The sequence below is a fragment of the Budorcas taxicolor genome, chromosome 5, assembly GCF_023091745.1.
Source record: "Budorcas taxicolor isolate Tak-1 chromosome 5, Takin1.1, whole genome shotgun sequence".
NCBI classification, from domain to species: Eukaryota; Metazoa; Chordata; class Mammalia; order Artiodactyla; family Bovidae; genus Budorcas; species Budorcas taxicolor.
Window position 1 is genome coordinate 121880315 of NC_068914.1, and position 25992 is coordinate 121906306.

Genomic DNA, 25992 nt, shown 5'->3' on the forward strand with positions numbered 1-25992 from the left:
TGTAGGTGAAGGTTGGCAATTTGATCTCTGGTTCCTCTGTCTTTTCTAAATCCATCTTGTACATCTGGAAGTTCTTGGTTCACATACTGTTGATGCCTATAACTACACCATAGTAGTTATCTGGGTCATGAAGATCTTTTTTGTATAGTTCTTCTGTGTATTCTTGCCACCTCTTCTTAATATTTTCTGCTTCTGTTAGGTCCATACTGTTTCTGTCCTTTATTGTGCCCATCTTTGCATTAAATGTTCCCTTGGTATCTCTAATTTTCTTGAAGAGATCTCTAGTCTTTCCCATTCTATTGTTTTCCTCTTTTACTTTACATTGTTCACTTACGAAGGTTTTCTCATCTCTCTTTGCTATTCTTGAGAACTCTGCTTTCAAATGGGTATATATTTCCTTTTCTCCTTTGCCTTCTGATTCTCTTCTTTTCTCGGCTATTTGTCAGGCCTCCTCAGACAACCATTTTGCCTTTTTGCATTTCTTTTTCTTGGGGATGGTTTTGATCACTGTCTCTTGTACAATGTTACAAACCTTCTAAACTCTTTATTTTTATCTGTTTCTTAATTGATGCCCTATTATGTACTAACCTATACTAGGCACTTTATACTTTCATTTAATACAATAACCTTTTGAAGTACAGTACAAATTTATTACTATTAACATGAGCCCATGTACTTAATCCCCTACTAACTGCATCTCTGATATTTACAGGTAATTTTAATATAGTATTCTTCTGTATTTTTTATTTTAATTCAAAGATACACTGTAGTTGTTCTCAACTATAGAAACAGACTCTGTGAAAACATCTAATTCCAAAAAACTTTAAAAAATCGAATTCCTCTCTGCTACTTAAATTACATGTGGTTACTATTGGATACTGCCTTGTATAATTATATTTCTATAGCAGGATGAAGGTATGGCAACCTGCTCCAATATTCTTGCCTGGAGAATCCCTATGGACAGAAGAGTCTGTTGGGCTACAGTCCATGGACTGCAAAGAGTTTGACATAACAGAACAACTAAGCGTAGCAGTAAAACTAGAAAAAAAAAATTACAGATAGAGATTTCTGCATTTGGCTTACTGTAGAACAAGTTATATGACAAAGGCTGACAAAATTTTAACCTTCATATTTTTGAAGCAAGATTTACCATTTAACACAAATCACCTTCTTTGAACCAGACAGTCTTTTCAGGTTAAACCCAAACATAGCTATATCCCCTACTGGAGGAACTTCAACAGCTCAAGGCTGAAACTGCCACACTGTGCTTGTTGTCAGTCCATTGTTATCCTGCCTTGTAGGCTCTGGAAGTGAATATTCTGCTACTTTGTGCAGTTGATGCTGAATGCTGTGTCCACTGAATTGGGGTCGCCCAGGGTCACCAATCAGTACTTGAGTTCTGTGGGTCTCAAAGCAGTTCTTCAGCCATTGAAGCAGACTGTCTGCAAGGTCTTCATCATAAAACATATCTCCAAGCACAACAAGGTCCCACTTATCTTGTTCCAAATCCAAAATGTTTTTGATTAAAATGGGAAAAGGATTCAGTTGGTTCAACTCACAATTTAGTGTAATAGCCATTCCTGCAACTTTAAAAAGAGGACATGGTGAATTGGTATATGCTAGGTTATTTTAATTTCCTACTGATTAATTTAAATAATTTAGAGAATCTCCAAAAGGTTTTTTTCCCCTTTCTGTTGAAAGCTGTTTTTTTAGGTAAAGAAGCCTAAACTATATGCCAATATAAGCTATTTCCTCCAATGCTCAAATATATGACTATTCTGAAAACAAAGCAAACAATACCACACACCTGGAAAAGCAGAAGTTTTAAGGAATATTTGCTTATCTCAACAAGACCATTTAGAACTAACACCAGAAAAAGATGTCCTTGTCAACCTAGTGGGGTGGAATGTAAAACTAGAAGTCAAGAGATACCTGGAGTAACAGGCAAGTATGTCCTTGGAGTACAAAATGAAGCAAGGCAATGGCTAACAGAGTTTTGTCAAGAGAACACACTGGTCATAACAAACACCCTTTTCCAACAACACAAGAGACAACTCTACACATGGATATCACCAGATCATCATCATCATCACCAACATCAAAATCAGATTGATTATATTCTTTGCAGCTGAAGACTGAGAAGCTCTATACAGTCAGTAAAATCAAGACCTGGATCTGACTGTGGCTCAGATCGTGAGCTCCTTATTGCAAAATTCAGGCTTAAATTGAAGAAAATAGGGAAAACCACTGGATCATTCAGGTATGACCTAAGTCAAATCCCTTATAAATATATCGTGGAGTTGATGAATAGATTCAAGAGATTAGATCTGGTAGACAGAGTGCCTGAAGAACTACAGACACAAGTTTGAAACATTGTACAGGAGGTAGTGAGGAAAAGCAAAAGAAATGCAAGAAAGCAAAGTGGTTGTCTGAGAAGGTCTTACAAAAGATTGAGGAAAGAAGAAAAGCAAAAGGCAAGGGAGGAAGGGAATGATAAACCCAACTGAACACAGAGTTCCAGAGAATAGCCAAGAGAGACAGGAAGGTCTTCTTAAATGAACAATGTAAATAGAGGGAAACAACAGAAGAGAAAGACTGGAGATCTCGAGAAAAATTTGAGACATTAAGGGAACATTTCATGCAAGGATGGGCATGATAAAGGACAGAAATGGTAAGGACCTAACAAAAGCAGAAGAGATTAAGAAGAGGTGGCAAGAATACACCAAAGAACTATACAAAAAAGGCCTGAATGACTCAGACAATGACAATGGTGTGGTCACTCACCTAGAGCCAGACATCTTAGAGTGTGAAGTCAAGTGGGCCTTAGGAAACATCACTATGAACAAAGCTAGTAGAGGTGATAGAATTCCAGCTGAGCTATTTCAAATCCTAAAAGATGATGTGGTTAAAGTGCTGCATTCAGTGTGTCAGCAAATTTTGAAAACTCAGCAGTAGTCACAGGACTGGAAAAGGTCAGTTTTCATTCCAATCCCAAAGAAGGGCAATGTCAAAGAACGTTCAAACTACTGTACAATTGAACTCATTTCACATGCTAATAAGATTATGCTCAAAATCCTTCAAGCTAGGCTTCAGGAGTCACTGAATGGAAAAATTATAGATGAACAAGCTGGATTTAGAAAAGGCAGAGGAACCAGAGATCAAATTTCCAACATCCGTTGGGTCATAGAAAAAGCAAGGGAATTCCAGAAAAACATTTACTTCTGCTGTATTGGCTACGCTAAAGCTTTAAACTCTGTGAATCACAAAAAACTGTGGAAAATTCTTAAAGAAACAGGAATACCAAACCATCTTCCCTGTCTCTTGAGAAACCTGTATGTGGGTCAAGAAGCAGTAGTTAGAACTGGACATGGAACAATGGACTGGTTCAAAATTGGGAAAGGAGTACACCAAAGCTGTATATTATCACCTTGCTTATTTAACTTCTCTGCAGGATACATCCTGTGAAATGCTGGGCTGGATGAAGCAAAAGCTGGAATCAAGATTACTGGGGGAAATATCAATAACCTCAGAACAAAGCTAGTGGAGGTGATGGAATTCCAGTTGAGCTATTTCAAATCCTGAAAGATAAGGCTATGAAAGTGCTGCACTCAATATGCCTGCAAATTTGGAAAACTCAGCAGTGACCTGGAAAAGGTCAGTTTTCATTCCAATCCCAAAGAAAGGCAATGCCAAAGAATGCTCAAACTACCTCACAATTGCACTCATCTCACATGCTAGTAAAGTAATGCTCAAAATTCTCCAAGCCAGGCTTCAGCAATAGGTGAACCATGAACTTCCAGATGTTCAAGCTGGTTTTAGAAAAGGCAGAGGAACCAGAGATCAAATTGCCAACATCCACTGGATCATGGAAAAAGCAAGAGAGTTCCAGGAAAACATCTATTTCTGCTTTATTGACTATGCCAAAGCCTTTGACTGTGTGGATCACGATAAACTGTGGAAAATTCTGAAAGAGATGGGAATAGCAGACCACCTGACCTGCCTCTTGAGAAACCTATATGCAGGTCAGGAAGCAACTGTTAGAACTGGACATGGGACAACAGACTGGTTCCAAATAGGAAAAGGAGTAGTCGAGGCTGTATATTGTGACCCTGCTTATTTAACTTATATGCAGAGTACATCATGAGAAACGCTGGGCTGGAAGAAACACAAGCTGGAATCAAGACTGCCAGGAGAAATATCAATAACCTCAGATATGCAGATGACACCACCCTTATGGCTGAAAGTGAAGAGGAACTAAAAAGCCTCTTGATGAAAGTGAAAGAGGAGAGTGAAAAAGTTGGCTTAAAGCTTAACTAAAAAGCCTCTTGATGAAAGTGAAAGTGGAGAGTGAAAAAGTTGGCTTAAAGCTCAACATTCAGAAAATGAAGATCATGGCATCTGGTCCCATCACTTCATGGGAAATAGATGGGGAAACAGTGGAAACAATGTCACACTTTATTTTTGGGGGCTCAAAAATCACTGCAGATGGTGATTGCAGCCATGAAATTAAAAGACGCTTACTCCTTGGAAGGAAAGCTGACCAACCTAGATAACATATTAAAAAGCAGAGACATTACTTTGCCAACAAAGATCCGTCTAGTCAAGGCTATGGTTTTTCCTGCGGTCATGTATGGATGTGAGAGTTGTACTGTGAAGAAAGCTGAGCACCGAAGAATTGATGCTTTTGAGCTGTGGTGTTGGAGAAGACTCTTGAGAGTCCCTTGGACTGCAAGGAGATCCAGCCAGTCCATTCTGAAGGAGATCAGTCCTGGATGTTCACTGGAAGGACTGGTGCTAAAGCTGAAACTCCGATACTTTGGCCACCTGATGCAAAGAGTTGACTCATTCGAAAAGACTCTGATGCTGAGAGGGATTGAGGGCAGGAGGAGAAGGGGACGACAGTGGATGAGATGGTTGGATGGCATCACCAACTCGATGGACATGAGTTTGAGTAAACTCTGGGAGTCGGTGATGGACAGGGAGGCCTGGCGTGCTGCAATTCATGAGATCGCAAAGAGTCGGACATGACTGTGCAACTGAACTGACTGACTGACCACTCCAATGGCAGAAAGTAAAGAACTGAAGAACCTCCTGATAAGGTTGAAAGAAGACAGTTAAAAATACTGGCTTAAAACTCAACATTCAAAAAACTAAGATCATAGCATCTGGTCCCATCACTTCATGTCAAACAGAGGGTGAAAGTGGAAGCGGTGACAGGTTTTATTTTCCTGGGCTCCAAGGTCACTGCTGATGGAGACTGCAGCCATGAAATTTTTAAAAATGCTTACTCCTTGGAAGGAAAGCTATAACAAACCTAGACAGTGTATTAAAAAGCAGAGACATCACAAAGCCAACAAAGGTCCATATAGTCAAAGCTATGGTTTTTCCAGTAGTCATGTATGAATGTGAGAGTTGGACTTTAAAGAAGGCTGAGCACTGAAGAATTGATGATTTTGAACTGTGGTGTTGGAGAAGACTCTTTAGAGTCCCTTGGACTGCAAGAAGATCAAACCAGTCAATCCAAAAGGAAATCAACCCTGAATATTCATTGGAAAGACTGATGCTGAAGCCCCAATATTTTGGCCACCTGATAGGAAGAGCCAACTCATTGGAAAAGACCATGGTGCTGGGAAAGATTGAAGGCAAAAGGAGAAGGGGCAGCAGAGGATGAGATGGTTAGACAGCATCACTGACTCAACAGCCATAAATTTGAGCAAACTCTGGGAGACAATGAAGGACAGGGGAGCCTGGTGGGCTGCAGTCCATTGGGTCACAAAGAGTTGGATAACAATGAAGACTTTTGGTTTGTCACGGCTGTACAAGAGACAGGGAAATAAGGCTTATGTTTGAGCAGGATGACAACTTGGAACTGAGAGTCCTATTTATAATAAGGCTCCTCAAGGGCTAGATCCTCAACAAAAGGGAAGACTAGAGAAAATCAGGTAAAATTAACACTTACCTGTCTCAGCTTGGGTTTGAATGGAATAAAACCTCCCTCAAACGCCCAGGTCTATCTTCACTTGGGTTTTGGTCAAATAAACACTACCTACATATTTCAGGAAATCTCTAGCCCAGAGATGACCAACAATAACTTTTCCCAGGTTGGTATCACTTTGGGATATCTGCCAGACACAAATAAAACTCCTCCTGTCAAAAATGCACCATCAACTCAGGCCTTACAGGGTTCCCACAGACCATGTCACACTGAGTTCACCATATTAGATTATGAAATACAACATGGAAATGGCTTATGGTGTTGGAGCAACTGTAGATATTTCTCCTGGAGGAAAAAAATAGATGAGTTCAAAATATTCAAAAATAGGACAGTCTTACTGGGGTCTATGTCATTGGCCAAGATCCTTAAGGCTCCACTCATCTTAGCAGCGATGGCTGTAGCTCCACATCCACTGCCAATATCTAACACAGATCTTCCTCTGACAACATCAGGATTATCCAAAAGATACCTAAATTAGAGAAGGGGAAATATAATCTAAGACAGATGGGAGGCCAGTAAGAGGTGTCCAGTATTTTTTCTTTGGATTGATTGGACAAGGAAATAGGGAAGCTTAGCAGAAGAATTCAGTCTGACATTGGCAAGTTTGGCCTGACTAGAGTGAGAAAAAAATGTCAGTTTTAAGAGCTGGGCAGAGATGGCAGAGAGAGGACCTAGTCATTTTAGTCTCTTACTTTACCAAATGTGAAGAGCAGTTCCATACAACTGACGAATCACGCTTTTAAAGTCAACTTCTTAAAGTATTGACCATTTACTACGAATCAGGAAGTACCAACCACCAAAAATACAGACTGACAAAATACTGTTACAATCAGGACTCAGTAAGTTAGATCCAAAATTCACTCTCTCCTTTTCATTGTTCATCAGAAAATGGTTTTACCTACAGCTTGAATGGTATAAAAATGACCTCTCTGGAAAAGTACCATCAAAGTCCAGTTCAACCAAAGAATGTGGACCTGGCTTAAGCAGTTACCAAACAAGTGAAGATGAATGGGCAAACACTGAAATAATAAATGTCAACTGACACTTGACCTCAGTACTGGAAAAATAAAGAGCAGAGGAAATTCCCTGGTGGTCCAGTGGTTAGGACTCCACATTTTCACTGCCAAGGGCCTATCCCTGAGATCCCGCAATCCAAAGACCGACTAAGGAACAATGGCAAGGCAGGGGTGTAGTGCCCCATCTAAAGGGACAGCTGTTACCCATCTTGAGGTAACAGTTGCCACAACAGAAATTAGGTGTAAGCAGAGATTTAAATCTGATGTTAGCAGAGACTTTTTTTTTTTTTTTTTTTTTGCCATGTGTTTTGGCTTGCAGGATCTTAGTTCCCTGAATAAGGATTGAAATTGGACCAGGCAGTGAAAGTGCCAAGTAACTCCCCAGAGATTCTTATTTTTCAATTGAAGTAAATTTTTACATGCTTCAAGTTTTAAATGATAGCAACTCATTGTTTTAAAGTTTATAAGTAAAACAAGTTTAAAAGTTTACAAAAACATATCCATTTTTTTAAAACAGAAAACACATCTGTGGATCACCAATTTGTGACCTCTGATTCAGTCTCCTAAGGAATCTGATTGCCCTTATATTTGGAGTTGATACATAACAATTCGCATAGGTATCACTTGCAAAGATATCACTTATTTTTTTTTAATGATACAAGTAAATATAGGAAAATTTGGCAACACAACAGCCAGAAAATTGGAATTGATACCACCTGGAAAGTTTTCCAGAACTCAGGGTTTTCCAAAAAGCTCTATGTTTGCATTTATTTATTTTGCATTTAAAACTATGTACAAACTGGACTTCACTGGCAGTCCAGTGGTTAAAACTCCATGCTTCCAATACAGGGGATGCAGGTTCGATCCCTGGTTGGGGAACTAAGACCCCACACACCACATAGCGTGGCCAAAGAAATAAATTTAAAAAACTAAATACAATCTGAGTTCTACTAGACCATACCATTCCTGTGAAAGAGAAGTTCTTATACATTTCCTTTCATAGTTTTGTAACATCAAGGCATTAAAAAATTAAATTATTTACCAATCTAAGCAAAGATTAGATTAAAATGCTGAAAGCTCTTGCATTTGTTTCAGCGACTGTTTTAATAAAAAGCTTTGTGTGTATATGTGAGAAAATGTCCTAAAGAAGACCTTTGCAGTATGGGGAGTTGAAAGGGGGGACCTTAAAAATGCAGATTCAAGTCTACCTGAGTGATGTCCCAATCACTCGTATCCCTCCTTCTTTGGGCGCTTGGGAAAAGGCAGTGGTAGAGGGAGCGACATTTACAGAATTAAACCAGGAGAAGGAGTGGGGGCTTTAAGTTCCACCAAGGATCTGCATGGGCATCACAAACCATGAACCTGATAATAGTGTGAGATTTCTGGATCATTACCAGTTCCCTAGGGTCTTGACAGCTGACCTAGGATTTCTCTGTTCCTAAACTCTAATAAAAGGATTTGGGGTTTTTCTGAGGAGCAGGGAGAATGTGGAGTTGGAAGGGACAGAAAAGAGAGAGGTGGTGAGGAGCCGTAAAGGTTCCTGCTTCACGTAAGGCCATACGTACCTAGATAGGGCTTGGCCCCCTGGCCAGTAGATTGCCCAGTAAGGATCCCTGAGGGGCCACAGGTCAGCTCTCTCCCACCAGAACTTGCATCTGGGGGTCAAAAGCCGCAACTGGATTTCAGGGGTGAGGCTGCCACTGCTGGTGACTTCAGTGTTCTCTTCCAGGAAAGCTTTCATCTTAGGGTCCAAAAGGCTTCCAGTTCCTCTCCAGGGGCAGTGACCCCAAGGAAACAAGAGGAAGCCACTGCTTCTCACAGCCTTCCAGAGGACAACATAGTGGTTCATAGGAAATGATGCAAACACTCTCCAGCCTGGGCTCAAAGCCATCAGTCTGGTCCCAAAGCACAAGTATGCTGGTGTTGCTCTTGATAAGAGCTGCTTCTCCTGGGGAAAGAGTCTGGTTGCCAAACTGATCTCAGCTGGAGTCACTGGACCTCTAAAAACATAATAATGAAAACTCTAACATTTCCAAATCCTATCACATAGTAAGAAAATATTAGTGTTACCTCTGTAGCAGATGATGCACAAGTGCAAGTTCACTTTAGATGAAAAGTTTTTGTGTGTTAATTTAGGAAAATCCAATCTTCTAAAACATGCATTTTCATTCGTTGTGAACAACAGAATCCTTTTAATAATTTAGAAAACCAAATATACAAGCATTTGATTTTGATAGAATCCTCAGGAACATCCCTGTTACATAAAATAAGGTATACACTTAACATTCTTTCATTCATTTAATAAATCATTCTCCTTTAAGCAGACACTGTGCTTGATAACCGTGAACAAAATAAACAAAAGTCCCCGTCTTCAGGAAACTTAGATTCTCGTGATAGAATAGAGCAGGTAATCAGGGCAAACACAGTTCTTGCCTTTATGGAGTCTAGCCAAGAGTCATGCAGATTATCAAACTGTAGCTGTGGTTAGAGATATATAAATTATACGGACCGGTCAATAAAGATAACCCTAGCATATGGGGACTTTCCTGGTGGTCCAGTGGTTAAGAATCCACCTTTCAATGCAACAGATTCAATCCCTGGTCTGGAACTAAGACCGCTTGTCACAACTACTGAGTCCTCATGTTCTACAGTCAGTGCACCACAGCTAGAGAAGCCTGTCCACTGCAACAAAGACCCAGCCCAACCAAAACCAAAAATAGCCCTAGCATAAAACAGCAATGTAATTAAGATTGTTTTTTTCCTAAAACAAACAAAAAATACTATGGATTTAATTGTAATAAAAGGATATCAAATCACTTTCTGTAAATACCTCTGATGAGTCATCTTCATGAAACCTAGACTTAATAGACATTTTGATTAAGAATAAGTAGGAATGAGGAAAAGAAGTTTAAACACAAATTATACACCAAGTTGTTTGGAACCTTTGGTCTGTTCTGCATAAATATTTTAAATAGTCTTAAATTCACCCAATATTTAGAGTTGTTCAGTTGCTAAGTCAAGTCCGACTCTTGCAACACCATGAACTGCAGCACTTCCAGGCTTCCCTGTCCTCCAGAGTTTGCTCAAACTCATGACCCTTGAGTCAGTGATGCCATCCAACAATCTCATCCTCTGTCACCCCCTTCTCCTCCTGCCCTCAATCTTTCCCAGCATCAGGGTTTTTTCCAGTAAGTCAGCTCTCCCCATCAGGTGGCCAAAGTACTGAAACTTTAGCTTCAGCATCAGCATGAGTCCTTCCAATGAATATTCAGGTTTGATTTCCTTCAGGATTGACTGGTTTGATCTCCTTGCTGTCCAACGGTAGGGGCCCCAAACTCAAATGCCTACCTGGGGCCAGACTGGTGATAAATGAGGGATGCAGGCTGGTTGCTGATAAGAGAGAGGCTGTGGCAAACTAGAAAGTGTTTCAAAACAGTCCAACGGAGCCAGCAAGCTGTAGCCTGTCCTGGGACATAGGGCCAGATCTTTCCATTTTTCGAGATAATCCACAGACTTCCCCAGCAGTCCAGTGGCTAAGACTCCCAACGAAGGGGGCACAATCCCCGCTCCTGGAACTAAGATCCCATCTGCCGCAAGTCCCCACCCGAAAAATAACAATAAAATTCCCACTTTTAAACGCGGGAAATTAATTAAAATGTCAAGACAGAAGGAGGGTCAAAATGCCTGTCAGGCCACTAGTCTGTGAACTCGGGATAGATTTTAAGTGGGTGTCAGCCCACATTTATGCCCTTGTAATCACATGCTCTCTTAACAGCCTGACCTCACTGGACTAATTGTGTACGAAGGATTGGGTCAGCCCTTGAGTCTAAGGTTTAAAAAGAAAGCAGAGCAAATACGAGACGATTTTGGACACAGTGTCATCCAAACCGATGCCGCTCCCTCCCACGCCAAGCACCAATGAAGCATCTGTTATGAATATGTGATTAAGCGGGGGACACTGGGTATTTGGATTAATTAGTAAGAAGACAGGTTTAAAAGTGCAAGCTCCAAAAGCGTTAGCGCGTTATTTTCCTCCGAGGAGGACGGGAGTCAGCCTTAAAGGGGCAGGCACAGTCTTCCTTTTCTCCTTACCTGTCTGTGCCAACACCACCCTGGGGAGCAAAGCACAGGGCAAGTCAGTCACTTTGCCTTTGCGCCTCATTTGGCGCTTTCTTTACAACTGCACTCGGGATCCAGAGTTCCCGGTGTAGCCTGCTACCAGCACCCCTGTCCCCGCCCCTGCCCTGACCTCCTGCTCCGCCTTCCTTCCCGGCAGCGCTCTCTCCCTTCACCCGGGCTTCTTAAAGGGACAGAATGTGAAACCAGAGGGTGCCCGGACCTCGCTTGGAAAATAAGGGAATGTCAAATACTGATTTCTAAAAAATATGCTCTGAAGCCGTGGAGCATCTGCTTTGTGCTAATCACACTTCTAGGTACTGAGCATAGGGTGGTGAGGCAAATAGACACAGTAGAAACCCTTAATGACACATTCAACTGAGATTAAATCATAATATGTCCTCCCTATTATAATAATTTTCATGCACGTACAATCTTTTTTGTTTCTTTAATTGTAACTTGTCATTTCAATTAATGCTCACTGATTCTATTGTTAGTCATAATTCCTAATAGATGTTCAAGATCTAGAGACTTCCCTGGCAGTCTAGTGGTTAAGACTCTCATTATCCCAATGCAGGGGGCATGATCCCTTGTCTGAAAACTAAGATCCCACATGCCACACTGTGTGGCAAAAAAAAAAAAAAAAAAATCCAGATCGGTTTGTCTCAGGATTTTAGTTTTTAACCAGCTAATGTATTCTATCACAGAGACAGTTTTCAAATTGATCTTCTTTCCATTTCTCTTGCCTTGCCCTTAGTTCTGCCTTGTGATTGCTCGCCTGAATTCCAGCAACTGGTCTCTCTGCAATCCTGCCTTTTCTATCCCATTCACTATTGTGCAATTTAAATGTTTTTTTTTTCCTGAAACTTTCATTCCATAGTCCAAAATAAAAGGATTCCTACAAGATAAGCTAAGCAGATAAGCCAAGAGAAACAGACTGTAAGCCATGAGAAGCAAACCTGGACTTTCTTCTCTATTGTTTGCTGTTGATTTTTTATTTTTATTTATGTATTTATTTTTGTCAAGGGGGCAAAATCTTAGTTCCTTGATCAGGGATTGAACCTGTGCTCCCTGCAGTGGAAGCCTGGAGTCTTTACCGCAGGACAGCCAAGGAAGTCTCTTTTGTTCTTTTTAACTGAGAGAAAGAATTGTCTCTCTTTTATCAACATTGACCCAAATGCAACCAAGCAGACCTGTCAATTGTCTGGTAACAACTGAGCTATCATCTGACCTTGTGATTTTTGCCTTTAAATATCTGCCTGCATCTTTGTACACGTTCCAATTCCCTAATAACTGGACACTCTTGCAAGTTAAAAAAAATATATTTCATACTCAAATTTGTCTTTCAAGGTTTTTTTGAACAAGTTATTTAAGTATACTTATTAGCTGTGTGACCTTGGGCACATTATTAAACTTTCCTAATGAATAGGGATCAGGATATGCCACTGTAGCACAGGAATTGTTTTGAGTGAAAGAGATTTGAGTTTCTGGAATCTCTTATCTGCCTAAAGCAGACTCTCCCCAAAGAACTCGATTGTCATAAAACCCCTCCTTGAGAACACTCTTAATCTTCTTGGACTTGAAAAGTGGACACCACACCCAAACATTGTCTCAAGATTATCATATCTCTTATCTATTCTCCTAGAAAAACACTGATCTTTCCTAAATGTCATTCCTGTAAGCTCTTTCCCGATCACCTATGATGGAATAAAATGTATGTTTTTTAAGGCAGGACAAGAAAATTTAAGCATAACACATGCCCTCCCAGACAGGGCTCTCCCCAATGTGCAATGTGCTTCTTCATTATACATTAACCAGACCTCTTCAAACACAGAAATGTCTGCTCAACCATAAAGTTCGTTTTTCCCTTCTTCTGACGCCAGCAATGTGACTCCTTAGAAGATAACATTCCTTTCCTAATCCTGTAAGGGGTCATGGTGACCTGCTGCTCCCTTCCTACATGTAGGTCTGGACTTCATGTCTCTGCTGAACTGTAAAATGTCAGTGTACCAGTTTGATGAATGATCCTTTGTCTCAAAAATATATAAATGTGATTTTGACTTCTAACCAAGGGGAACAATCTGCAGAGTTATCTGACTGTCTCTACTGTTATAGCCTTCAGGTTGGCTAGGAAAAAAAAAAAAAAAAACACCTCTATTTCTTCTTTAGATCTACTATTGATTAATTTTTCATCAACACCAACTGAGTTAGATATATAAACACAAAAATTTAGCCACTCCCTATGAGCTGCTCATCACTGAATTCTCCTGTGTGTATGGTATGTGTTGCATATGTAAACTTGGGGTTTTTTTCACCTGTTAATCTGTCCTTTGTGAGTTTAATTTACAGATCCCAGACAGTGAACATAAGAAGGTAAAGAAATGCTTTACCTTCCCTACACTAAGTACCAGTGTTCTCATCTGTAAAATAATGATGATGATAATAACAATGTATTGAGAAGATATAATGAGATAGAAAGTAAAGTGCTTGGCATAGTTCCTGACATATCTGAACAGTGTGATTATCGTTACTGAAACTATGGAGTTAGTGTTGGTATTAATAAGACACAAAACTGGAAGATGAAGATCAAGTTTTCAGTGAAGAATGACGGGATCAGATTTGAGTTTTAGAAAACAGTTTTAAACTGTGGGTATCAAACAAAGAGGTTGGACTGAAGGAGACATCAGTAGAAGAACCTGGTGGTAACCCAAGCAAGAATTAATGAAGGCATGGGAAGAAATGGACACATCTGAGCGTGACTCAGCAAAAGCCATTGGCAGGACTTGGAGACCAATTAAATATGCTTGCTTAACCATGTGCGTGTGTGTGCTTAGTCACTTAGTGGTGTACAACTTTGTGACCCCATGGACTGCACTCCGCCAGACTTCTCTGTCAGTGGGATTCTCCAGAAAAGATACTTAAGTGGGTTGCCATTCCCTTCTCCAGGGGATCTTCCCAACCCTGGGATCAAACCCAGGCCTCCCTCATTGCAGGCAGATTCTTTACCATCTGAGCCACTATGGTTAAGCTAGCTATGCTTAACCATAATGATAGACAATCCAAGGACAAGATGTCATTTTTTTCTTTATCAGCTTGACCTGGGCTCTTAATCACCATGCTATCTGATCTCATTCTTCCCTGCTTGAAATCCTGTCTGACTTCCCAGGCAGTCAATATCAGAGCCAAATTGCTGATCACAGCTTCCTAAGCTCTTAGTAATCAGTCCCTGCTTACCCATCTTTTCTTTAGAAAACCCTTTCTCTCCTACAGTTTGTTTTCTTGTAGCAAGCCCTTGTCCTCTCACTTCATGCCTTGCTTCCAACAAAGTTACCAGGCCCATCACACATACATCCCCTCCTCACTGTCCCTAACCACCTCCTCATTTTTCAGAATGCAGCTCAGAGTTAAAGCCCTCAGAAACCATCTACAACACACACACTGATCTTGACATTTCATTAGCTTCCTATGGGCATGTCCAGCAAGAATACCATGCAAACTATCATTGTCTCGCTCCTCTACTGGACTTAGAGGTAGACCATTTCATTCGTCTTTTATCTTCTGCCACAGTTAAGACACTCAATAAATGCAGTTAAGTGAAAGAAAAACCAAATAAAGGAGGAAATTAACAAATATTACATGTCAGTATCTCATTTCCAAATTTTATTTTTAACAGCTTTTTTGAGGTAGAACTGACATACAATAAATTTCACAAATTTCAAGTGTACACTTTGATGTGTTGCTATGAAATTTTCCCCAAAATTAAGAGACTGAACATCTTCAGTGCCCTCTGTTATACCTCCCTCTTGCCCTTCCCTATATCCTCTCTATCCCCAGGTAGACTCTGATCTGCTTTCTGTCAGTATAGATTAGTTTGCATTTTCTAGATATTTATATAAATGCAGTTTTACAGTATGTACTCTTTTTTTTGGTCTTTTTTTTCACTCATCATAATTATTTTGAGATTCATCTATGCTATTTCATGCATCAGTTATTCATTCGTTTTCACTGCAAAGTAATTTTCCATTGCATGTATGTATTGTTGTTGCTGTGTTGTTCAGTTGCTAAGTTGTATTCAACTCTTTTCAACCCCATGGACTACAGCACACCGAGCTTCCCTGTCCTTGACTATTTCCCAGAGTTTGCTCAGACTCATGTCCATTGAGTCGGTGATGCCATTCAACCATCTCATCCTCAGTCTCCCCCTTATCCTCCTGCCTTCAATCTTTCCCGACATCAGGGTCTTTTCCAATGAGTCAGTTATTCCCATAGGGTGGCCGAAGTATTGGAGCTTCAGCTTCAGCATCCATCCTTCTAATGAAGATTCAGGGTTGATTTCCTTTAGGATTGACTAAATTCAAGGAATTCTCAAGAGTCTTCTCCAGCACAATTCAAAGCATCAATACTTCAGTGCTCAGCATTCTTTATGGTCCAACTCTCATATCTTACATGACTACTGGAAAAGCCAGTATGTATGTATTATATGTGTTTATTCCTTTATCTGTTGATGAATATCTGGGGGGTTTTGTTTGTTTACTATTACAAACAAAACTGCTGCTAACTCTTGTGCACTAGTCTTTGTATGTGCTCAATCATTTCAGTCATGTCTGACTTCATGCAACCCCATAGAATCCATGGGCTTCTCCAGGCAAGAATACTGGAGTGGGTTGCCATTTCCTTCTCCAGGGGATCTTCCTGACCCAGGGATTGAACTTGCGTCTCTTACATCTTCTGCACTGGCAGCCAGGTTCTTTACCACTAACATCACCTTCAGAGCCCCAAGTCTTTCATAGACATACGCTCTTTTTTTCACTGGGCAAATACTTAGGAGTGAAATGGCTAAGTCACACAGTGGTGTGATTAACTGCAAACCTTTTCCAAAAGGTTGTCATTTTACATTTCAATCATTCAGTGAATGAAAACCCCAGTCTTTCAAAGAGATGAGAAAAATAATTTTGTTTTTCTGGGTTGCTTCAGTTCAGTCGCTCAGTCATATCCGACTCTTCGTGACCCCATGGACTGCAGCACTCCAGGCCTCCCTGTCCATCACCAATTCCCGGGTTTACTCAAACTCATGTCCATTGAGTCAGTGATACCATCCAACCATCTCATCCTCTGTCGTCCCCTTCTCCTCTTGCCTTCAATCTTTCCCAGCATCAGGGTCTTTTCAAATGAGTCAGCTCTTCACATCAGGTAGCCAAAGTGTTGCTACCTATTCATTTTACAATGTGAAAACACCACTCACACCAAGAGTCTGAACATTTAGAAAAACTTGAGTTGATAATACCCACAGTAAGTTCCTGCTTTGCTTTCTGCAGGGCACCTTTTAAAATAACAACTTAGGGGAAAGCCTGATGAAAGTTAGCAACCTCTGCCCAACCACCTTGAGTAACAGGTGCTTGCTACCCTGCTCTCCACTTCCTGTTTACCTAGCTCTCCTTTCCTACAGCTCAGTGTACCCCCCTTGCTTTTGGGATCTGTAAGTAATAATAAATCTTGTGATTCTGCTTCCTTTGTGTGTGTATATTGAAACTACATCTTCACTTAACATGACCCATGGGCTTCACTTCCCCAAAGTGGGAGCTTATTTGCTGAGGGAGTTACATGCTGACCCTGAGTGACTTTTGCCCCTTCATTATTCAGGTCATAATCTGCATATTCTTATATATGTGCATGTGTGCTTAGTCACTCACTCATGTCCAACTCTTTGTGACCCAATGGACTGCAGCCCACGAGGCTCCTCTGTCCATGGGGATTCTCCAGGCAAGAATACTGCAGTGGGTTGCCATGCCCTCCTCCAGGGGATCTTCCCAACCCACGGATCAAGCCTAGGTCTCACTCATTGCAGGTGGATTCTTTACTGACTGAGCCATCACAGAAGCCCATTCTTATACATACATATAATTTATTTTTAGCTGCACTTGGCCTTTGTTGCTGCATGGACTTTTCTCTATTTGCTGCAAGTGGGCACTATTCTCTAGTTTCGGTGCACAGGCTTCTCATAGTGGTGGCTTCTCTTCTTGCAGAGTACGGGCTCTAGGGCAAACAGGCTCAGTAGCTGTGGCTCCCAGGCAATAGTGTACATGCTTAATAATTGTGGCGCACAGACCCAGTTGCTCTGTAGCATGTGAAATCTTCCTGAACCAGGGACAGAACCTGTGTCTCCTATATTGGCACCAGATTCTTTACTACTGGGCCAACAGGGAAGCCCTCTACATATACTTAACTCAGTACACAAGCTCTGGCTTCTCAACACATTCCACATCCTCATCCACACTTCTTTCTTTCTGATTATAGACGTCCCAGGAGGCATGAAGTGCTAGTTCATCATGGTTTTAATTTGCATTTCCTCAAAGACTAACAATGTCTCAGCATCCAAATTGTTGCTTTATTTTTCTGATCTTTCATAATTTGGGCACGTTAAAAATAGGCATTTTTTATCTATGTTTTTCCTCAGTGCTGGAAGAATAGTTCAATAAAGCTAGTGGAATTAGCTGGAATTAGGAGAGAAAAATAACCTTTTTTAGAGAATTTATTTATAAATATAACACAATTAATTGGCAGATGTTTATAAATACTAATTCTAAATAAATCTGTAAATATAGCTATTTTAAAATTATTTTATTTATTTATTTATTTTTGGCTGCATTTGGTCTTTGTTGCTGTACATAGGCTTTCTCTAGTTGTTGTGAGGTGGGGTTTGCAGTGCACGGGCTTCTCATTGCTGTGGCTTCTCTTGTTGTGTAGCACAGGCTCTTGAGTGCAGGCTCAGTATTTAGTTATTCCCCAGTGTGTGGGATCTTTCCTGACCAGGGATCAAAGCTGTGTCCCCTGTATTGGCAGGTAGATTCTTAACCACTGGACCATCAGGTAAATGCCTGTAAATATATTTCTAATAAAATATTTACTTCAATCGGCCTTGAGATGTGAACAACAGATAAATTGTACTCAGGAAAGTGTGATTTGCCTCTGCCATCCCAGAATGTGTTTCTTGGCATACTTTTAAATGAAGTTTGAGGTTTTGGATTTTCTAGAGCTTTGGCTTCCTCTTTTCTCCGTCAAACTGCCCTTGCAAGAAGTCCATAGCACCATGTCATTTTTAGGCTTCCTTTTCTCAGTTCCTTATCTGCATTTGCAGTCTTCAGTTCATCACTTGGCAAGCTTTTATTTTATTTATTCTATTTATTTATTTATTTTTGGCTGCACCTCACAGTGCATGAGATCTTATTTCCTTGATCAGGGATCAAACCCACACCCCTTGGAGTAGAGGCACAGAGTCTTAACCACTGGACCACCAGGGCAATCTCTAGACAAACTTTGAACACCTGTCACTAAATCTTGCCTAAAAATCCTGACATCTGGCCCTTTAAGACCAGTCTGTTATTTTAAAAAAAGATTGTGGGCCCACAGAGATGTGAAATCCTCAACCAACTAAATCCATAGTGCCATCTGGTGGTAATTTAGGTGTCTCTGAGCAAAAATGGTAAAAACTTAAAAATGATACACAAGATTCTCACCCACAATTTGACCACACACTGGTATATGTGTTTAGTTGTAAGATGCAGCAGAAATACTTATCACTGATTAAAGTGAAGGTCTAAAATTTATGAAAGAATTGGTATCACTCATGATTCTATCTCTGTCTCACACAAACACACGCACACACACTCCGCAACTAATCCATCAGGAAATCCGCAGGTTTTACCTTCAAAATTTACTAGAATCTGAGCTCTCTTCACCATCTGCAGTGCTTCCACCAGTACAGCCACTGGCAGGTGATTATTGTGATGGTCTCTGAACCAACCCCTAAATTTCTGCCCTTCTCCCAGTGGTCTATTAACAACAAAAAAGCTAAAGTGATCCTTTGAGAAGGAAGTGAAGTTATCAGCACTTCACTGGAGCCCTCTGACAATGCCCTATTGTTCCTTCCTGGCATATCCAGCCCAGCTCCTTCTCTGACTTCCACTCCGACTGCTTTCCCTCGTTTTGACGACCTTTCATACACACTCGACCAACTTCTACTGTTTTGTTTTTTGTTTGGCCGTGGTGTGTGGCTTGTGAAATCTTTTTTTTTAATTACTTTTTAAATGTGTTTTTGGCTATCCTGAGTCTTTGTTGCTGTATGAGCTCCTCTTGAGTTGCGGCGCGCTGGCTTCTCATTGCAGTAACTTCTCTTGTTGCGGAGCATGGGCTGTAGGGCACGTGGGCTTCAGTAGTTGTGGCTCCCCTACTCTAAAGCACAGGCTCCGCTGATGTGGCACAGGGGCTTAGCTGCTCCACGGCATGTGGGATCTTCCCAGATTGAACCCATGTCTCCTGCATTGGCAGGCAGAGTCCTTACTACTGAGCCACTAAGGAAGCCCGGCTTGTAAGATCTTAGCTCCCCATCCAGGGATTGAACCCCATCCCTTGGCAGTGAAAGCGTGTAATCCTAACCACTGGATGGTCAGGGAGTTCCTTCAACAATTGCTTAAGTGTTTTGTTTTGGTTTTGGCTATGCTGGGTGTTCATTGCTGCAGGTGGGCTTTTTTCTGGTTGTGGTGTGCGGACTTCTCTTTCCTATGGCTTCTCTTGTAGCACAGCGTGCGCTCTAGAGCTCTCAGGCTTCAGTAGTTGTGTCATGCGGGCTCTAGAGCAAGGGCTCAATAGTCGCGGCACATGGGCCTAGTTGCCCCGAAGCATGTGGAATCTTCCCAGACCAGGGATCGAACCTGTGTTCCCTGCATTGGCAAACGAATTCTTAACCACTGGACCACCAGGGAAGTCTAGATTAACTTTACCTGTTCTAGAGTTTTACATAAATGAAATTACACAGTTTTTTGTATCTGGGCTTCTTTTGCTCGGCATAATGTTTTTGAGATTCAGCTACACTGTTGTTTGTATTGTTGATCCTTCACTCCTCTTTCTTGCTCAGTAGCATTCCACTATGTGAACATACTTCAGTTTGTTTCTTTTTCCGATTATTGACAATTGTATCATTTCCAGTTTGAGGCCATTATTAATAAAGTATCTATGAATATTCTTCTAGAATTCTTCTTGTGGGGATATGTTTTCATTTCTCATGGGTAAATATCTAGAAGGGGAATTACTGGACTATAGGATAGGTATATGTTTAACTTTATAAGAAACTACCAAACAGTTTTCCAAAATGGTTATAACATTTTAAGGTTCTCACCAGCTGTAAGAGGTCTACATCATGGACTGTGGTCCATTTCAATTTTAGCCATTCTACTGGCAGTAGGGTAGTATTTCATTGTGGTTTTTAACTTGTGTTTTTCTGTAACTGAATTTCCACATGCTTATTGAAGGCTGGGATTTTGTCCATTTTATTTATTGCTTTATTATCTGACCATTAGTGCAAGCAGAGAAGGCAATGGCACCCCACTCCAGTACCCTTGCCTGGAAAATCCCATGGATGGAGAAGCCTAGTGGGCTACAGCCCATGGGGTCACCAAGAGTCGGACACGACTGAGTGACTTCAGTTTCAATTTTCACTTTCATGCATTGGAGAAGGAAATGGCACCCACTCCAATGTTCTTTCCTGGAGAATCCCAGGGACGGGGAAGCCTGGTGGGCTGCCGTCTCTGGGGTCGCACAGAGTCGGACACGACTGAAGCAACTTAGCAGCAGCAACAGTAGCAGCATTAGTGCAAGGTGGAACTCACATTAGGAGATAAATAAATATCTACCACAGTGCTTTAGTTCCCTAAAAGGTTGTTTAAATTTTTAAAAAATTATTTTATGCCTATGGTGGTGGGAAATGTGAGAACTATTAATAAAATTTAGGTAACTGAAAGGGCTTCCCCCATGGCTCAGTGGTGAAGAATTCACCTGCAGTCTAGGAGATGTGGAGACCTGGGCTTGATCCCTGGGTTGAGAAAGATCCCCTGGAGGAGGGCATGGCAACCCACTCTAGTATTCTGTCCTGGAGAATCTCATGAACAGAAGAGCCTAGCGGGCAACAGCCCAATGAGTCACAAAGCGTTGGACATGACTGAAGCAGCTGAGCACACACACACAACTGATTGAAAATTATCCTTGGATTTTTAACTGATATGCTCAGAATTCTTAAAGTGTTGTTCTTCAGTTGCTAAGTCATGCCCTACACTCTGCAAGCCCATGGACTACCGCATGCCAGGATTCCCTGTCCTTCACTGTCTCCCAGAGTTTGCTCAGATTCATGTCCATTGAATAGATGATGCCATCAAACCATCTCATCCTCTGCCATCCCTTCTCCTTTTACTTTCAATCTTCTCAGCATCAGGGTCTTCTCCAATGAGTCAGCTCTTGACATCAGGTGACCAAAGTAAGCTTCAGCTTTAGTATCAGCCCTTCCAATGCATATTCAGGGATGATTTCCTTTAGGATTGACTGGTTTGATCTTGCTGTCCAAGGGACTCTCCAGAGTCTTCTCCAGCATCACAGTTAGAAAGCATCAATTCTTCAGCGCTCAGTCTTCTTTTCGGTCCAACTCTCGTATCTGTACATGATTACTGGAAAAACCGTAGCTTTGATTATCCTGACCTTTGTTGGTAAAGTGATGTCTTTGTTTTTTAATATGCTCTCTAGGTTTGTCGTAGCTTTCCTTCCAAGGAGCAAGTGTCTTTTAATTTCATAGCTGCAGTCATCATCGGCAGTATTTTGGAGCTCAAGAAAGTAAAATCTGTCTCTGCTTCCACTGCTTCCCCTTCTACTTGCCATGAAGTGATGGGACCGGATGCCTCAATCGTCGTTAATATAGAATTGTAAGCCAGATTTTTTTTTTTAAGATTTGAGGAAAGTCCTTTAACCAATAGTATTCCATCTATAGCTTGCTTTTACTATGTTTTCATTGATTACATTTTTAACTTCTCAAAATCCAACTATAAAAATGGATTATAGCCAAAAAAATAGTATCACTAAATCATTAATTCATAATGTTGTAATCAATAATGTAACCTTGAAATGATTAAAATATGCTTTGCTATACTTAGAGCTTTTGAAGAAAGCAATCCTTTTTAAATTTTTTTAAAATTTTATCTTCAATTGGAGGATAATTACTTTACAATATATGATGGTTTCTGCCATACATCAACCTGAATGAGCCACAGGTATACATATGTCCCCTCCCTCTTAAACCTCCCTCACAACTCCCTCCCCAGCCCACCCCTCTAGGTTGTCATGGAGCACCAGTTTTGGGTTCCCTGTGTCATTCAGCAAATTCCTATTGGCTATCTAATTTACATATGATAATATATTTGTTTCATTGCTACTCTTTCAAATAATCCCACCTTCTCTCTCCCCCACTGTGTCCAAAAATCTGTTCTCTATGTCTGCATCTCTATTGCTGCCCTATAGATAGATTCATTAGTACCATCTTTCTAGATTCCATGTATATGCATTAATATATGATATTTGTCTTTCTCTTTCTGACTTACTTCATTTTGTATAATAGACTTTATATTTGTCCACTTCATTAGAACCTTTTTGAATTCCTTTTAATAGCTGAGTAATATTCCATTGTGTGTATGTACCACAACTTCTTTATCCATTCATCTGCCGATGGACATCTAAGTTTCTTCCATGTCCTGGCTATTGTAAATAGTTCTGCAATGAACACTTGGGTACATGTGTCTTTTTCAGTTATGATTTCCTCAGAGTGTTTGCCCAGTAGTGGGATTTCTGGCTCATATAGTAGCTTTATTCCTAGTTTTTTTATAAGGGCTCTCCATACTGTTCTCCGTAGTGGGTGTATCAATTTGCATTCCCACCAACAGTGGAAGAGATTTCCCTTTTCTCCACATCCTCGTCAGCATTTATTATTTGTAGACTTTTTGATGATGGCCATTCTGACCAGTGTGAGATGATACCTCACTGTAATTTTGACTTGCATTTCTCTAATAATGATTGATGTTGAGTATCTTTTTGTATGTTTATTAACCATCTGTATGGAGAAATGTCTCATCCTTGGAGAAATGTCTGCTTAAAACTTCTGCCCAGTTTTTGATAGGGTTGTTTGTTTTTCTGGTATTGACCTGAACAAACTGGTTGTATATTATAGGGATGTTTCTTTTGCTATTATTTCCTCCAATTCTAAGGGCTGTCTCTTTTTTATTTATTTATTTTTAATTGAAGAATAATTGCTTTACAGTATTTGCGGGTTTCTGCCAAACATCAACATGAATCAGCAATAGGTATACATATGTCCTCTCCCTGAAGGTTGTCTTTTATTCTTATTTATTGTTTCCTTTGCTGTGCATAAACTTTTAAGTTTAATTAGATCCATTTGTTTATTTTTGTTTTTATTTCCATTACTTGAGGAGGTGGGTCAGAGAGGATCAAGCAATAGTTTATGCCAAGGAGTGTTCTATGTTTCCCTCTAAGAGTTTTATAGTTCTTGGTCTTACATTTACATCTTTAGTTCATTTTGAGATTTTTCTGTGTATGGTATTAGTATGTCCTTTTCATCCTAGGGGACTGAAATGCGAAAGTAGGAGTCAAGGGATATGTAGGGTAACAGGCAAGTTTGGCATTGCAGTGAAAAATGAAGCAGGGCAAAGGCTAACAGAGTTTTGCCAAGAGAACATGCTGGTCATAGCAAACATCCTCTTCCAACAACCCAAGAGACAACTCTACACAGGGACAAGAGTTCAGTTCAGTTCAGTCGCTCAGTCGTGTCCAACTCTTTGCGACCCCATGAATCGCAGCACATCAGGCTTCCCTGGCCATCACCAACTCCGGAAGTTCACTCAGACTCATGTCCATCGAGTCAATGATGCCATCCAGCCATCTCATCCTCTGTCGTCCCCTTCTCCCCCTGCCCCCAATCCCTCCCAGCATCAGAGTCTTTCCCAATGAGTCAACTCTTTGCATGAGGTGGCCTAAGTACTGGTGTTTCAGCTTTAGCATCATTCCTTCCAAAGAAATCCCAGGGCTGATCTCCTTCAGAATGGACTGGTTGGATCTTGCAGTCCAAGGGACTCTCAAGAGTCTTCTCCAACACCACAGCTCAAAAGCATCAATTCTTTGGTGCTCAGCCTTCTTCACAGTCCAACTCTCACATCCATACATGACCACAGGAAAAACCACAGCCTTGACTAGACGGACCTTAGCTGGCAAAGAAATGTCTCTGCTTTTGAATATACTATCTAGGTTGGTCATAACTTTTCTTCCAAGGAGTAAGCGTCTTTTAATTTCATGGCTGCACTCACCATCTGCAGTGATTTTGGAGCCCCCCAAAATTAAGTCTGACACTGTTTCCACTGTTTCCCCATCTATCTCCCATGAAGTGATGGGACCAGATGCCATGATCTTCGTTTTCTGAATGGTGAGCTTTAAGCCAACTTTTTCACTCTCCTCTTTCACTTTCATCAAGAGGCTTTTTAGTTCCTCTTCACTTTCTGCCATGAGGGTAGTGTCATCTGCATATCTGAGGTTATTGATATTTCTGCCGGCAATCTTGATTCCAGATAGTGCTTCTTCCAGTCAGCGATTCTCATGATGCACTATGCATATAAGTTAAATAAGCAGGGTGACAATATACAGCCTTGACGTACTCCTTTTCCTATTTGGAACCAGTCTGTTGTCCCATGTCCAGTTCTAACAGTTGCTTCCTGACCTGCATACAGATTTCTCGAGAGACAGGTCAGGTGGTCTGGTATTCCCATTGCTTTCAGAATTTTCCACAGTTTATTGTGATCTACACAGTCAAAGGGTTTGGCATAGTCAATAAAGCAGAAATAGATGTTTTTCTAGAACTCTCTTGCTTTTTCCATGATCCAGCGGATGTTGGCAATTTGATCTCTGGTTCCTCTGCCTTTTCTAAAACCAGCTTGAACATCAGGAAGTTCACGGTTCACGTATTGCTGAAGCCTGGCTTGGAGAATTTTGAGCATTACTTTACTAGCATGTGAGATGAGTGCAATTGTGCGGTAGTTTAAGCATTTTTTGGCATTGCCTTTCTTTGGGATTGCAGTGAAAACTGACCTTTTCCAGTCTTGTGGCCACTGGTGAGTTTTCCAAATTTGCTGGCATCTTGCGTGCAGCACTTTCACAGCATCATCTTTCAGGATTTGAAACAGCTCAATTGGAATTCCATCACCTCCACTAGCTTTGTTGGTAGCAATGCTTTCCAAGGCCCACTTGACTTAACATTCCAGGATGTCTGGCTCTAGGTGAGTGATCACACCATCATGATTATCTGGGCCATGAAGATTTTTTTTTTGTACAGTTCTTCTGTGTATTCTTGCCACCTCTTCTTAATATCTTCTGCTTCTGTTAGGTCCAGACCATTTCTGTCCTTTATCGAGCCCATCTTTGCATGAAATGTTCCCTTGGTATCTCTAATTTTCTTGAAGAGATCTCTAGTCTTTCCCATTCTGTTCTTTTCCTCTATTTCTTTAATTGATTGCTGAAGAAGGCTTTCTTTCTCTTCTTGCTATTCTCTGGAACTCTGCATTCAGAAGCTTATATCTTTCCTTTTCTCTTTTGCTTTTAGCTTCTCTTCTTTTCACAGCTATTTGTAAGGCCTCCCCAGACAGCCATTTTGCTTTTTTGCATTTCTTTTCCATGGGGATGGTCTTGATCCCTGTCTCCTGTACAATGTCACGAACCTCGTTCCATAGTTCATCAGGCACTCTATCTATCAGATCTAGGCCCTTAAATCTATTTCTCACTTCCACTGTATAATCATAAGGGATTTGATTTAGGTCATACCTGACTGGTCTAGCATTTTTCCCTACTTTCTTCAATTTGAATCTGAATTTGGTAATAAGAAGTTAATGAACTGAGCCACAGGCAGCTCCTGGTCTTGTTTTTGTTGACTGTATAGAGCTTCTCCATCTTTGGCTGCAAAGAATATAATCAATATGATTTTGGTGTTGACCATCT

General features: G+C 40.8%; 1 protein-coding gene across 1 annotated transcript; it reads right to left on the bottom strand.

Annotated features, from left to right (window-relative positions):
* Nucleotides 1-1242: 1242 nt before the first annotated feature.
* ETFBKMT (electron transfer flavoprotein subunit beta lysine methyltransferase) lies at nt 1243-8924 on the bottom strand. Its single transcript, XM_052641096.1, has 3 exons — nt 8577-8924; nt 6334-6464; nt 1243-1586 (listed from the first exon to the last, which is right to left on the bottom strand). The coding sequence occupies exons 1-3, from the start codon at nt 8900-8902 to the stop codon at nt 1243-1245; spliced, it is 801 nt and encodes a 266-aa protein (XP_052497056.1). The 5' UTR covers nt 8903-8924.
* Between the last annotated feature and the right edge of the window lie 17068 nt (nt 8925-25992).

Bases quoted from the DNA above. Each gene is read 5' to 3' on its own strand.
- ETFBKMT (XM_052641096.1), bottom strand. From the start codon at position 8,902: ATGGCTTTGAGCCCAGGCTGGAGAGTGTTTGCATCATTTCCTATGAAC. The intron at 6,465-8,576 runs GTACGTATGGCC...TCTCTAATTTAG, and splicing joins GGGGGCCAAGCCCTATCTAG to GTATCTTTTGGATAATCCTG. The intron at 1,587-6,333 runs GTAAGACTGTCC...CTCTTTTTAAAG, and splicing joins GGCCAATGACATAGACCCCA to TTGCAGGAATGGCTATTACA.